This window comes from Octodon degus, unplaced genomic scaffold (assembly GCF_000260255.1).
Source record: "Octodon degus isolate 3935 unplaced genomic scaffold, OctDeg1.0 scaffold00227, whole genome shotgun sequence".
NCBI lineage: Eukaryota > Metazoa > Chordata > Mammalia > Rodentia > Octodontidae > Octodon > Octodon degus.
Window position 1 is genome coordinate 2,283,307 of NW_004524803.1, and position 14,992 is coordinate 2,298,298.

General features: G+C 36.9%; 1 protein-coding gene across 1 annotated transcript in view; it reads left to right on the forward strand.

Moving 5' to 3' along the window:
- The window catches only part of Otud4 (OTU deubiquitinase 4), a 49,837-nt gene that overhangs the window by 16,060 nt on the left and 18,785 nt on the right, over positions 1-14,992 (forward strand). The window contains exons 8-14 of the mRNA XM_023705718.1: positions 1,586-1,643; positions 2,360-2,477; positions 2,563-2,627; positions 5,971-6,065; positions 7,323-7,426; positions 7,540-7,726; positions 12,571-12,765. Coding sequence (XP_023561486.1) covers positions 1,586-1,643; positions 2,360-2,477; positions 2,563-2,627; positions 5,971-6,065; positions 7,323-7,426; positions 7,540-7,726; positions 12,571-12,765 — 822 coding nt within the window. The remainder of the gene's footprint in view (positions 1-1,585; positions 1,644-2,359; positions 2,478-2,562; positions 2,628-5,970; positions 6,066-7,322; positions 7,427-7,539; positions 7,727-12,570; positions 12,766-14,992) is intronic.

Sequence of the window (14,992 nt, forward strand, 5' to 3'; positions counted from 1 at the left end):
CAACTCTGATATGGTGATTGGCAGGTAGATTATAGAATTAAGGCAAGCTGGAGAACTTTATTGGGGAGGTGGAGTAGGTATGCAAGAAGACACATGCATTATTTTTAAGACAGTGCTGTTGTAGTTCTTGAAATATAGATTACCTTTCTATTGTATTAAATTTTCTAAAACGTGTTTCTGAAGTACAGAGGCCACGCACATCAGGGTATATAGACATAGAGTGGTGGTAAGGAGCGAGGACCAAGGATAGATAATAAACTTTTCTTCTTGTGCCTGCTGGATTCTATCACAGTTAAACTGTTGGGTCCCGAAGTACTGGAAATTATAAATGATTTTTTTCTTGTCTTTTTTTTTTTTTTTTTTTTTGGTGGTACTAGGCATTGAACTCAGGACTTTGTGCTTGCCAGGCAAGCACTTATTCCACTGAGCTAGCTCCCGAAGCCCCTATAAATGATTTTTTAGTGTAGACTAGAATATGGCTACGTTTGAATACATGGAGATTGTCCTGAAAATTACAGAGTGATTTATTAAGGTGGAATTATAGGATACAAAATGCATGTAAGGGCAAACAGAGCCTGTCAGTTCCCACTCAGCCTTCTGTCATTCTGTCCCAGCCTTTCATCCTGTTGTCCACCTTAGGGTCTTTGCATGTGCTGTTCTTTGTATTGGAATACTTTCTTTGCATGTGCTGTGCCCTCTGTCTGGGATACTCACTCAGCACATGGTCTGCTGTTTCACTACCTTTCTTTATTTAAAAAGACATCTTAGTAAGGCCTTTCCTCTTTCTAGTTTTTATTCTTATAGTGTATACTTCTCCTTTTTTCACCTGTGGCGTTCATTGACATCATATACTGATAACTTAGTTTGTGTTTATTGTCATTAAATTATACATTTTATATGGGTAGAGTTTTTTGTTTTTGTGTGTTCTGTTCACTGTTGAACCCCAGCACCTTCATAATGTATAGATTCTGGCACATCCGAGGTACTTAAATATTTGCCAAGTAGATGAACTTAAAATACAGGTAGGGATGGTAAGTGAATTTAGATAGTTCTTTGGTTTTACTGGAGATTATTTGATATGGTGCATGGGGAGCCAACCTGTGGTCTAAATAAAGGCCACTTTTCCTCTTTTTCTTTACTATTACAATAAAAAAATAAGAATTGTTACTTCTATACATATATAACTTACTTTTTATGTGGCCCAGTAAGCCAAAATGTTGGAGACCCATGATAATAGAAGTGTTTTTATTAAGAGTAGACTATGAATCTCCCCTTTTGTATTGGAATTTTGTTTCTTTTTAGTGGGTAGCTACCTATGTATTGAAAAACAAATTTTCTGTTGAGTCTGTCATAAGTTAAATCATCCTAGCCTGCAAATAATACTTTTTTTTCTGTATTCTTGATTACGTGACTTCTGTCTTACACACACACACACACACACACACACACAGAGTTACACTGAAACTTGTATACTTTCTAAAGTATTTGTAACTTTAATGGAAGACAGTTGAGATTTTTAGATGAGATTACTTGTATGAAGTATTTTTATCTGCTCCTAATTATGGTTATATTTTTTCCTTCATAGGGGTAAAACTACCACTGCCAATGATGTGAATGGATTTAAACCTTTGTCAGGCGATGAGGTATTTTTTTTTTAATGGTTCCATTAGACTTTCAATATAAAAAAGCATATGAATTTACAGTCTTTTGGGTGATACTTTTAGCCAAGTCATGATCATCCTACAAATAAAGTATATGAATATGTAGTCTTTTTTTTTTCTGACACATTTTTGGTAAATTTTTGATGTCCTTTTTTGTACTGGTACTGGCATCGAACCTAGGAGTGCTCTACTATTGAACTATATCCTCAACCCATTTATTTAGAAAAATCTTTTATTTATTTGGTACTGGGTCTCACTACGTAGCGTGGACTTGTAGTGATCCTCGTATCTCAGCCTCCCCAGTGCAAGTGTGTGCCACCCACCATGCCCAGTTTCAGGGCCAGCATGGAGTACATTCTGGTGCTGACAATGGCATGCGGTACTGGGGATCAGACCAAGGTGCTTGTGCTTGCCAGGCAGGCACTTAACGCTGCTGAGCTATCTCCTCAGCCCCCATTTATTTATTTACTTATTTTTTTGAGATGGGATCTGAGTTACCCAGGCTGTCGTGGAATTTGTGATCTACCTGCTTCAGCGTCCTGAGTAGCTTGGGATTTAAAGGCTGTGCGTACCACCCTGCTACACTGTCCTTTTTTGAAGTGTTAGTGTTCCTTTGATTTTATTTTTGTGTACATCTCAGACAAAAATTCTTGTAAAAGAATTTGTGTTGGTTGAACTTTGTGACTTTCTTTGTTCAGCAGCTGCAGAACAGTGGGAACTCTGCTAGCCTGTCCTTGTCTAGAAAGGTTCTTAAGTCACTCAACCCAGCAGTCTATAGAAATGTGGAATATGAAATTTGGTTGAAGTCTAAGCAAGGTGAGTAAAAATTCTGTGCTTTTCAATAAATTTATTTTATGATATATGCAAAAAATTAAACTTTGCACTGTTTTTTTTCTGATAGCTCAACAAAAACGTGATTATTCAATTGCTGCTGATTTACAATATGAAATTGGAGATAAATGCCAAGTAAGTGATTTGTGTACAGGAAGAAAAGGTTCTTTTCAATCTTGCTTTTTTTCCCTAATTGAATGTATTGTTAATTTGGGTTTCAGAATGTATTTATTGTTCATTAGCTTTTTGATAACATTTGAATACTAGAAGTTAAAGTGTTTAAAAACAGCTTTGCTTTGAGATCACTTGCTTCTGAGAAGTAGCAGTAACATTTTAGATGTTTAGGTATATTTACTAAATTTATGGCAAGTAACTTGCTGAAATTGATGTAAAAATTAATTTAGAGGTCCGTTTGTTTTATTGCTGAAAGTCTTTGTGGAAGATTTTGGTTACATATATAATAATCTTCTGATAGGCTGAGGCAGGAGAGTGAACCATAAGAGGAATTTTCTCTTTTATCTTGAGTGAGCTACTGTACTTGCTTGAGCTACTTGCTGCTTATTATAGGAAACAGTTGGATGAGATTGGTGTTTCTCAAAATACTTTTCTGTTTGTTTGGTTTGGTATTGGGAATTGCACTCAAGATCTCATGCTTGCCAGGCAGGTGCTATGCTGCTGAGCTATGTCCTTAGCTATAAGATGGATGCTTTTGTCCCTGACTGCTATATGTTTTACAGTGCTTGGATACACTTAATTATCAGAACTGGTAGATTGCTTCTGATATGTAGTGGATTTGGCCAAAGAAATGACCAGACATCCAGGGTGTGATAGAATATGATGTCATAATTAAAAAAAGTTTCATAGTAAAGGGCACATTGTTGCTACATCTCAAAAATACTTTTCCTCACTTAAAATACACTTATTCCATCACTCTTGGCTATTTCTGAAGTGGTTCTGGACATTCTTTTGTGTCTTTAGTTCTTTTGTGGCTGCCGTGATGTCCTGAACTGATTTCAGACGTTTACTTTTCATGATGATTTTAACTTTGGGGGAGAGCCAGAAGTCACAGAGTGCAAATGCAGTGCATAGGAGGATGGGGACGCATTTTAATGTTTGTATAAGCCTGACTTTCTGTTGGATGGCACTTGACAGCATCATTCTGCATCTTTTTGGTCACATCATGAAGAGGACTTCCAGAATTGTCTTCCAGCAGGTGGCAAGAGTATAAGTGTGTTTGAAGTAAGGAGCAGTATTTTGAGGGGGGTTAATATGTTCATGACAGGCTATACTTTGTATGTCTTGTTGCTGTTTGGCTGTGATTTGAACATGTTAACATTCCAGACAGCTTGATCCACCAGTGGTACATATATGACTGTTCCATCAGTGTCATGGGACAGTACCATTGGGTGGTTCAGGTTGCCCTGTGGTACTGTCATGCATGTACCGCCAGTGGTTCAGGTTGGTGAGCACACATTTGTTCCTGGCAATCTTGTAAGCAATTTTTAGAATGTAGACATTCGCTATATTCTTTGAACACACCTCAAATGTACTTCTCTGCATAGGAGAGTCTCCCATTAGCCAAGTATTACCTAGTTCAGAGGATAAGAAATGCTAAGGTTGGAGAAACTCTGGACTACATAGTTTCAAGGTTCCTTTTTCATGTTTATTAAAAATACTCTTTCAAAAACACAGACAAAAGAGCCTGATATACACAAAAAATATTGTGGTAGTTGCTTTTCATTGGAATAGCTTTTTCATCAAAAGGTGTCATTATAAAGCTTATTTAAGGGGCTAGGGGGATAGCTCAGTGGTCTAAGTGCCTGCCTGGTAAGCGTATAGATCCAGGTTTGATCCCTTGATACTGCGTGCTGTTCTGGCCTCGGAACCTCAGGCATACCGAAATTGGCGTGGTGGGGCACAGCTGTAATCCCACCGCTGGGGAGGTTGAAAACAAGAGAATCACTGTGAGTCAGATCTGTGTTGTGAGGCCCTGTACCAAGTGAAATATATATATTTTTTTTAAGCTTCTTAAAAACAGCCATTGGCACACATGTGGGGGTGCACTTTATGAAATTTTTTGCTTGAAAAGTACAGTATCTTAACTGGGATTATATCTGTGGCATCAGTAACAGTTGAAGAACTGTTAATCACATTCTGATCCTGGGGTGTTTTTTTCTTAAGGAAGAAGATGATGTAATTCATTTAGATGTTTCTGTGTAGAATTGTCAGAAAATGTGCTTGCAAGTGGAGTTGAGGTTTTTACTGTACGGACTTAAAACTTGAAAGAACAAGGAGCCAGCTTGCTCTAGGGCTCAGAGGCCTCCCTTGCCGCTCGCTTTAACAGAGAAAGGTTGCTGCGTTTCTTGTGCTGGGCTTTAAGTTTGAAATCTCTTTTCGCAAAATAGGTGCTATGGTAGATCGTAAAGCTGATACTTGTTTTAAAATTTTTTTTTTTTCCTTTCTAGGACATTTTGTTTCTACTTTTAACTATTTAATTTGGTATCATTTAGTTGAAATCTTAAAAAACACAAATGACTTGTTCACTTAAGTGTATATGGTGTAGTTAAACTTTTGATCAACCAGGTAATCTCAGAACTTGAGGTAAGATACTATCTCAAAAAGAAAAAGCTTAGAAAAATTTTTCTTTACTGCAAACTCTATAAGATAGGAGATGAAAGTGTTCTGATACTGAGGAATGAAATAGCAGTTTGAGGACTTACCTACTGGGAGTGTAAAATTAGGTTGCTTAAGTAGTGCTGCACATACTGTACGCCTAGCGCAGGGATGGACGGGTGCACAGTTGGACATGTGCAGTTTATCTATAGCAACTTTAAGGCTTGCTTTTCTGTTACAACAGTTGGATACTTCCAGTTGTATGTTAGAGAACAGTTGATGCATTGGTTCTTAGGAAGAAAAGGTCACAGTTACACATTTTTAATAACAAAGGGGAGACAGTAATTGTTATGATAGTTTGCTTTCATTTGTGCACAAGTTGATGTCATCTGTGTGTGTTAGGCTGTCTTATTTCATCTCCAGGGATTCTGTGAGATAGGTTATTATTAGGTCCATTTTGCATAGGAGTGAATGAGGATGCAAGTAAATTTTCTCAGGTGATATTCTAGTCAGTGGAGAAGCCAAGGTTAGAAGCCCCAGGTGCATGATACTATAGCCCTGCATTCAGAACCAGGGTAGGCTTATTATCTCTTATCTTGTTTGCTTCTTTAATAGATTGTGCTACTTCTCCTTGGATTAAGCAAAAGGATAATTTAGAAAAAATTTGGAAGGATAATCGAAAGTGTTTCTTTTAGGCAGAAGGATGAAGGTCTGGGAGTTTAAGGAAACAGATTTTATTTTGTGCTTTGTTGACAATTATTTTTCCCAGTAAACATTTATTTTCTCTTTAATTGAAGACAGTAAAAATTTAAAAACTGCTCATTAAATCATATTACTGATTTTTCTTTCTGGCATTGTTTGACAGGCTAGATTGGATCACAATGGGAAATTTTCTAATACAGACAGTCAAGGGGTTAGCCCTGAAAATGGACCAGTTGTGGTTGAAGAACTGGGAAAAAAGTATGTACTGCTCTTCAGTATTCACCCCTTTTTCCATTTAGCTTAATGTAATTATGAGCATTTCTAGCTGGCCTTGGATATTTGTAAATTCAGTGGAAGGTATTGCCTATTTATAAAAAGTATATTTAATCACATGTTCAGAACAAATAGTTTTGAGTATAAATTGAGTATTTTGTGTGTTGGTAGATGTAAATAAGGAGTACTTCTTTTAAATGACACACTTTAAAGTGTGTCATTTTTCATAAAGGCAATTTGCGTAACAAAGTGGGAGTTTTAGAAAGCAGGGATTATATTCATTTCTGCTTTCATTTAGTGCTGTATTGCATGTAGTTAGTATTCAATAAATGTTTGTCAAGGGGAACCGGGGAGATGGTTCAGTAGAATAAGCGTTTCCCTGGCAAGCACAAAGGCCTGAGTTCAGTTCCCAGTTCTGCCCCCACCCCCCAAAAAAATGAAAAAAGTTTGTCAAGTAGGGCTGTACAACAGTGTTGATTTGGTATTGCAATGTTATTTTAAAGCACCTTTTGTTTGGGTTGTTGCTGCCTTTACCATGACAAATCAGTGGTAAATTAGCCCTTAAGCTTTACCGTAGATTATTTTAAACATACATAGATGTAAGGAGATAGTATATAGGTAGCCAATTACACACCCAAGTTTCAGCAACTTGAGCATTGAATAGTCTTTTCTAATTTATTTCCCCTAATATTTGAAATTAAACTTGTCTTTTAATGGGAATGAAGTTGGATTTTTTGAGTGTGTTTTAGTGACAGTGTTTCGTATTAGACTGGCCTTTGCAGCCCAGAGTTGCCTTGAACTTGCAGTGATCCTGCTGCATCAGCCTCCTGAGTGCTGGGATTGCAGGCTGGTGCCACCATGCCCAGCCAAAGTTGGAATGTTTTAAACCTAACCTAGCCAGCATAGAATTTTTCCAACAGATATTTACTTGTGTCAAAACAGAGTAAGGGTCTACCTCATTATGTTAACTATAGTATAGTTTGATAATAAACTAGTAGAATAGCAGTTCTTTTTGCTTTTTGCATACATTATATTTAAGGTCTTTTTTTAAAGTTAGATAATGTGCTTTTGACTTATATTTGATTAGAATTGAGGCTAGATTGGTAAATGATGTTATTACTTAAATTGTAGTTTTTCAGTATTAAAATTTAAAATTGGGAATTTTTACATTAGTCAACAATAAATGTTTTAAGTGCTTTTACTAAGGGTATTTTAGGTTATTATAAATTTTTTCTCTCAAAGACATGCATCAAAGAACCTCAAACCACCTCCTCTAGAAAGCTGGAACACAGTGTCTGGAAAGAAGATGAAAAAGCCTTCCACTTCTGGACAAAATTTGCATTCTGGTAGGAGCTCATCAGTTGGTCATTTCTTTGGGGTAGGGATGGGCTACTTGGAGTTGTTCAAAACCAGAAAGTTGAGGTTGTTTATTTATTTATTTTTTGGGTTTTTGCCACAGACACGGATTATAGAGGGCCAAAGAATCCAAGCAAGCCAATAAAAGCCCCATCAGCACTACCTCCTCGACTGCAGCACCCTACGGGAGTAAGGCAACATGCATTCTTTAGTCATTCTTCAGGGTCCCAGTCTCAAAAATCTTCCAGTGAGCACAAAAACATTAGCAGGACACCTTCACAAATCATAAGGTAATCTTTCTGAATGTCAGGGAAATGAAAAATCAAGTAGAATTTGTTGTATTTTGTTTATATAGTTGTCTATACTTTATTATTAAAAGTATTATTGATAAAACACCATGTGAAAATTTCACATCTTTATAATCTTTAAAAAAACTCAAGAAAATTTTCTTTTTAAAAAAAGTATTTTATGGAAACAAATTTCTGTATTCTTGTTTTGAATGTTCATATGATTTATAAATTTCTGTTCTAGCTCAGTCTTATTCTTACTTGGTATTGTATTTAGTAAGTTTTGTGGTCGCTTATATAACATGGCACATACTGGATTCCAAATTGCTTTCCTAAATCCTTGGAGGATGAGGATGCTCCCATTTATGTAGGAATCTAAGCTACTAAAACTTGGCCTTTGTGTAGTGATGTCTTTAGTACTGAATAGAACTTTGAATTTTAGGTATGAAATAATTGAGCATTCTGACTATTCAGAGACAAGTGACCTTTAGGTTCATACTTCTAGGAGTGGATCTTAGTTCTTCCCTAATCTGCACTTCTCCTGAGTAGTTAATGGGCCTTAGTGGAGCTTTCTTCGGGAGAGTGGGTCTTTGGTGGACACCTTTATGGACCTGTGGCCTGGTCTGCTGTGGGTGCTAGAGCTGTCCTAGTTACTGTGCTTTCCCCATCTAAATGCCTGGGGAGCTATAGCATCAGCTTATGTGCTATCAAACACTGCTCTTTAGTTCTTACATTTTTGGTTTTGGGCATGGGAATACATCTAGCATTTTGTCTTTAAAGGTACTTAACAACTTCAAGACTGAGTTGTAGGTTCTTAGGCTGACATCAACAATGAATGAGTTTTCTGGGACTGTGCCATAAACTAGTTGCCTTAAAACAACACAAGTTCTCCCAGTTCTGTGGTTAGAATTCTGAATTCCAGTTATCACGAAGGTTTATCTTAAAAGACTGTAGGGGGCTGGTGAGATGGCTCAGTGGTCTAAAGCACCTACTTAGAACAAGCTAAGCTAAGCAAAACACAGGGACCACAGTTCAATCCCCCAGCACCACATGCCAGACAGCCCCGCCCCCTGGTGGGCTGAGCTGGCCACACACACATAAATAAATGAGCTGGCCACACACACATAAAAAAAAAAAAAAAAAAAAAAAAAAAAAGACTGTAGGGTGTTACTTAGAATTTTTGGGCGTTCTTTGGCCTGTAGGTGTTTCAGTCTGGTCTCTCCTTCCATCATCACTTGTTGTTCTGCCCATTTGTTCTTAGCTCTTAGAAGATACTAGTTATACTGGGCTTCAGGTCTCAGTCTATTCCAGTTGACTGCATGTCAACTTGTATACATCTAAAAAGACCCTGTTTCTAAGTAAGGTCGCATGCACAGGTACTAAGAGTTAGATATTTGAACCTGTCTTACTGGGTAAATTCACTCCATGATCCTTCAGATCCATTTTAGAAGATTTGAAGTGTTTAGGATAGGAAGTTTATTTATATTGTTCCACCTAAAGCATCCAAAAGGTTATTCTGTATTTTCCCTGTGATCTAGTGTCTGTGTATAGTGGCACCCAGTATTAACAGACTTCTGTATCCTTACAGGGATATTCAACAGTATGTAAAAAATGTGTATTTATAATCTGTGTTTTCATAAATTGTTTTGTATGGAAGGGTACTGGAATTGAGATTGAACACAGGACTGCATGTGTGCTAGGCAAGTGCACTACCAGTAAGGTATATCCTCAGCCCTTTTTTAAACTTGTGTTTTGAGATAACTCATTAAGTTGCCCAGGCTGGCCTGAAATTTATGATCCTCCCATCTCAACCTGAGTGCCTGGGAGGACAAGTGAATGCCTTTGTGCCTGGTTTAGGTTTCCACAAATTCTCACAAGAACGGGTAAATAAAATAATTTGGAATAAAGACATAACTCACCCTCAAGATTTTCCATTGCAAAAAACCCTGAGAGTAGCCTGGGAAAACAATGGTCAGAGCCTTGCCTTGTAGACACACCTAATGAAAAAGTGCTGTGGACCTGTGGCCCTGGTGCGTTATCTTTCGCAGATGAATGGAATTCTTGTCAATGGTCAACTATTTGTGGCCAAAGTCTATTGTTTGGACGTTGAGTAGACTCCATCAGCACCTCACAGCTTACCTAGTACAGGTAAAAATAATTTAAGTGGTCAGTTTATTTTGAGACTGGGCGTGGTGGTGCGTGCCTGTAATCCTAGCTCTTGGGAGGCTGTAAAAAGGTGGAACGCTGACGTCCAATCTAGTAGTAAGACCCTGAACATCCTGTAGACCCTTCCTTAAAATACAAAAAAAGGTGGGGGGTGGGGAGATAGCTCACTAGAATAAACACTTCCCTGGCAAGCACAGGGTCCTCAGTTCAATCCCTGGTATGGCAAAAAAACCATAAAAACAAATTTATTTTGAATATTAACTTTAGAAACCTAAAGATATAAAGTAACTATACAAAATTCATAGGCAGAAATGAAATTTTTTAAAATAAAATTATCATTTTTTTCCTTTTTAAAAAAATTATTTAATACAAAGTCTACAGGGTCTCACTATACAGATTGGACTTGTAGTGATCCTCCTGTTTTCAGCCTCCCAAGCGCTGGGGTTACAGGTGCGTGCCACCATGCCCATCTCAGTTGCTGTCTCAGCGTGCCCTGGGGATAGGGCCAGCATGGCATGGTGGGGGTTGAACCCAGGTCCACGTGTCTGCCTAGGCAGGTACTTTAATCTGCCGAGCCCTAAAATTCTATCTGACGGGCCCTAAAATTGTCATTTTTTGATAAACAAGCATTTTCCTACTTTAAACACCAGAGTACTGTTTAAGGTCTTAAGTGAAAAAAAAAAAAAAAAATACTGTGTGTGGTAGCATATGCCTATAATTTCAGCTTTTGGGAGTCTTAGGCAGGAAGATGAATTTCACCCTGGCCTGTTCAGTCTCAACTTAGTAAGGCCCTGTCTGAAAATAAAACAAAAATTGAAAAAGCGCTAGGGGGTGCAGTTCGATGTGAAGGCGCTAAATTCAATTCTGGTACTACAAAAGAACAAAAGGAAGAAAAAAGAATACATATATAGGTTACTGAGTGGCTATAATTAATAGATATTGTTTTATTAATCACAAACTGAATTTATATCCCGTGTGTTTCTGGTGTTGAGTACTCTTAAGAATTGGCAGACTACTCAGACAGATGTTTAAAAATAATTTTAATAACTATGCTTTAGATGCATATCTTTTCTGCTAGGAACCCATTCTCTTTCATATGTTGACTGTATATTAGTACCTTTATAAAAACCTTTGAGGGTGCATGTCAAGGTAATTGTCAAGTCATGAAGCTTTGGAGAACTTTTGATATTGTTGCTGATTATGTAGAAACATAGTGGTATTTACAGTTAGTCATAGATTAGTATGTCTTTTCTGTGATTATATATGATGGTGAATTTTACTGAAATGCTAAAACCAATTTAGAAAATGCTGATTATTTAATATTACAGGTATTAAAAAACCCTAAGTGATGTTTGATTTTTATACCTAATAATCCAATTGACTTGGCCTATTGATGTTCATCTTCACTTTATTTTTCATGAACACATCAATTTTGAATTCTAGTTATAAAAGAACTATAATACTAGGTGTCAACCCTTCATGGTATCTTACTGTTTCATCTGTTTCTCATTGATAACATTTTTTCCTCTGGAGAAAATACCTCCCCCCCATGTAACATAAAGCAGTCCTATATGTATGCATTCATTCATCTGAACATCCCTCTTCAAGCTTAGTGAAAATAGGAAGTTGATTCTGTGTTGTAGATGAGGCTGAGATGAAGACCACAGAGTAGCAGTAATTCTTCTGGATAGTAGGAGACGGTGGTAGGTAGTATTAATTTTCCAGTCTCCTGATAACTCTGAGTTATCTGTGGAGTCGTTTACCACAGGATTTGAGAAAGCCTGGTCTAAGGTTATGAAGGTCCAGATTTATACTTTTTTCCTAGAATAATTGGAATTGACATTGCTAGGTTGGAATTAGAGTGATTGTTCATGAAGCCTTCTGAGGATATGCAGTGACAATTTCATAAGTAAAAGAATCAGCTTCTGTTACAGTGTCACTCCCACTCTTCTTAGCAAGATTATATCTTTGTTCTATGATGAACATTTTTTTCCTGTAAAGTTTGAATTTTTATTCCCTGCTGTTAAAACTCTAGTTTCACATGGTAGAAATATTACTTATATAGCTTTCAGTAGTTATAAACCATACAAAAACATGAGAGTTGTCTTATAGACTACTAAACTCTATACGTTTAACCTCCTTCTTTGGCCACAGTTTCATTGGTTTTCTCTCACACTACTGTCTAGCCTGGTACATTTGTTCAACTATCTGCCTTGCTGTTGTCAACCACGGGTAGGAGGATGCACTCAGTGTCTTATTTTACCATTACCCTTTACTTAGAACAGAACATTAGAAATCTTGTGAGATCTAAAGTAGAAAAACTTCCTTTTTTTTTAAGAGAGTGAATGCTTACACAAGCATTGTGAGTGTGGCATGAAGATCTTTTCTTCATAGCAAGGCAGGAACATAAGCACTTTTAATTTACTTGGAAGTGTGGTTTATATTTTCTACTTTCTTCCCCAGTGTCATTTTTTGTGTAAGGTAGCATAATGGTACAGAAGTTTCTATTTTCTTGCTGAGCTTTTATTAACTAGGCTTCCAGAAGTTCTGAAATGTTACAGTGTAGCTAAATTGGACAAATAATTGTATTGCAAAACAGGTATTATTGTAGGTGTTCAGTATATCTTTCCTTCCTTCCTTTCTGTTCTTTTTTTTTTCTGACATAAATGTTTATTTGGCAGAAAACCTGACCGTGAGCGAGTTGAAGATTTTGATCACACGAGTCGAGAAACTCACTATTTTGGCCTCTCTCCAGAAGAGCGCAGAGAGAAGCAAGCTATAGAAGAATCTCGTTTACTCTATGAGATTCAGAACAGAGATGAACGGGCTTTCCCAGCGCTTTCTGTATGTATAAAAAGAGATTTTAAAACATTGATGTTTTTATAGACTTAAAGATCACATACTCTTCCTGCTTTTTACATTTTACATGAGTAGATCTAGAGAAAAGTTGGTGAGTCTAGGCAAGTAATTTGATCTTGCTTGCTTTTAATGGTATTTTCTTTTGAAGCAAGGCATGTTTGATTTGCTGTCAGAACCAGTGTAATCATGAGACAGTTAATCTGATATAAGGTACATTTAAAAAGTTGGGAAGCTTCACTGTTGAGTAAGTGATTCCAGAACCTGAATCTGTGAGTGTTTTCTTTCAAGTGTTTGCTGTTGGAGGTGGTAACACATTAGTCCTGTGGTATAATCTTTGCTTCATGTGTCAGACACTGGATTGTGTTATGATGGATGCTTCTCTGACAAAAGAAGACCTGTTTTTTACCTCCAGATTTCTTAACTTTGAGGGGGAGAGTCAGGGAAACCATTGTCATATAGGTAAATTGGATTCGTTTTTAGGACAAGGAAGACATAACTGATTTCTTTCTTGGGGCTGGGAACCGTGTGCCTGTGGTCTTTTATTTAAATCTTGGTAAATTGTATTCAGATGACCTGTGATCCCTATCGGTAGCAGTGTTTAAAAACAGAATGGGATGTTGTGGAATCCCACTGTATCAGTATAATACATTAGGATCCTATATGTGTAATTTTTTCTGTCTTCTAGTTATAGAATTTCTTAAGAGGTCTGATGAGGAACTAAGTTGAAAAGTTTTGTATAATAGGAAACTGAATTTAAGTTTGTACTCATCATACCTTTTTGCCTGTTTTTCAGTTAGTGTGTGGAAAAAAGTATAACTACTATGATTTGGGCACAGTTTGTAAAAATTTTTTTTTTTTATTAAAATTGGGTCTCCTTGTTTTTTTAGACTTTTTGTGAATAACTCAGTGTTGGATTTGTTGGTAGCTCAGGCTCTTTTTTCTAGGTAACTCCCATAAATGAGGTCTAAGATTTTCCTCGTCTGTGTGAAACATTTACATTGAATTTTTTTTTTTTTTTTTTGTATTTTAGGGAAGGGTCTACAGGGTGTTCAGGGTCTCACTACCAGATCAGACTCATAGTGATCCATCTGTTTACAGCCTCCCAAGAGCTGGGATTACAGGCATGTGCCACCACACCCAGTCTTACTTACTATCTCAGAGTACCCAGGGGACCAACATGACAGTCCTGAGGATTGAATCCTCGGCCCCTGCATCTGCTTGCAGGTGCTTTAATCCACTGAGCAATTTGGCCAGCCCTACTTTGAGTGCTATTACAGGAACCTAGGAACCTTTATTTACAATTCATCTTAAAATTCTCATTCACTCCAGTCCTGTTGTTTGACCAATTAGAGGTGATATCTTTTGCAGATCCTCATGTGATTTGCCCTAACAGTAGCGTTTCAGTGATAAGAATACTGGTGTACAGTATCTGCTTAATTTTCACTGAGATTTTTTTTCTCCTTCATAAAGGACTGGCTCTAGTTTCTTTGGAATGTTGGTGTACAGGATGTTACTGTTTGTTCGAAAAATGTAACTTGCAAGGTGAAAGTTTGATCAGGGTGCCTTCTGAAATTGAGGATATGAACAAGTCTACTAATTTAGGCTGAGGATCTCATTGCTTCATACTTTAACTTGGTAATCAGATTATTAATGCAGAGCATATATATATAATTAAATATGAGTCCTAGATAATATCATTTGTAGTGTGAACAAGTAAATAAGGGCTGGAGATATAGCTCAGCATACAGTGCCTGACTAGCAAGTGTGAAGTCATGAGTTCGATTCCTGGTTAAAAATGGGAATTAAAGTATAGGGCTGTGTTTAAAGTAAAATAAAGGGCTGTGTAGTAAAGTTCATAACAGCTGAATCTTGGAAGTGGCCTGTATATTCATTAACAGATGAATGAATGAAGTATGGTATTTATATAGAGCAGAGTACTATTCTAACATAAAAAAGGATAAACTTGAGTCTTGTAGGAAAATCAAGTGTACCTTGAGACTATAATGTTAAGTGAAATAAACCATGCACATAAACTTAAGTATTGCATGGTTTCTCTTATATAAGAAACCCTAAATATAAAGGCCAAAGTAGAAGATAATGGAAAAAAAGGGGAGAAATATTTTGTAAATGGGGTAACAAAAGATGGGAGAAGACCAGGAGGGAAAGAAAATGAGGTATTATGCACATGTACCAACTACCCAAGAGAAATGTAATCATTATTTACTGCAAGCACTTCACAATTTG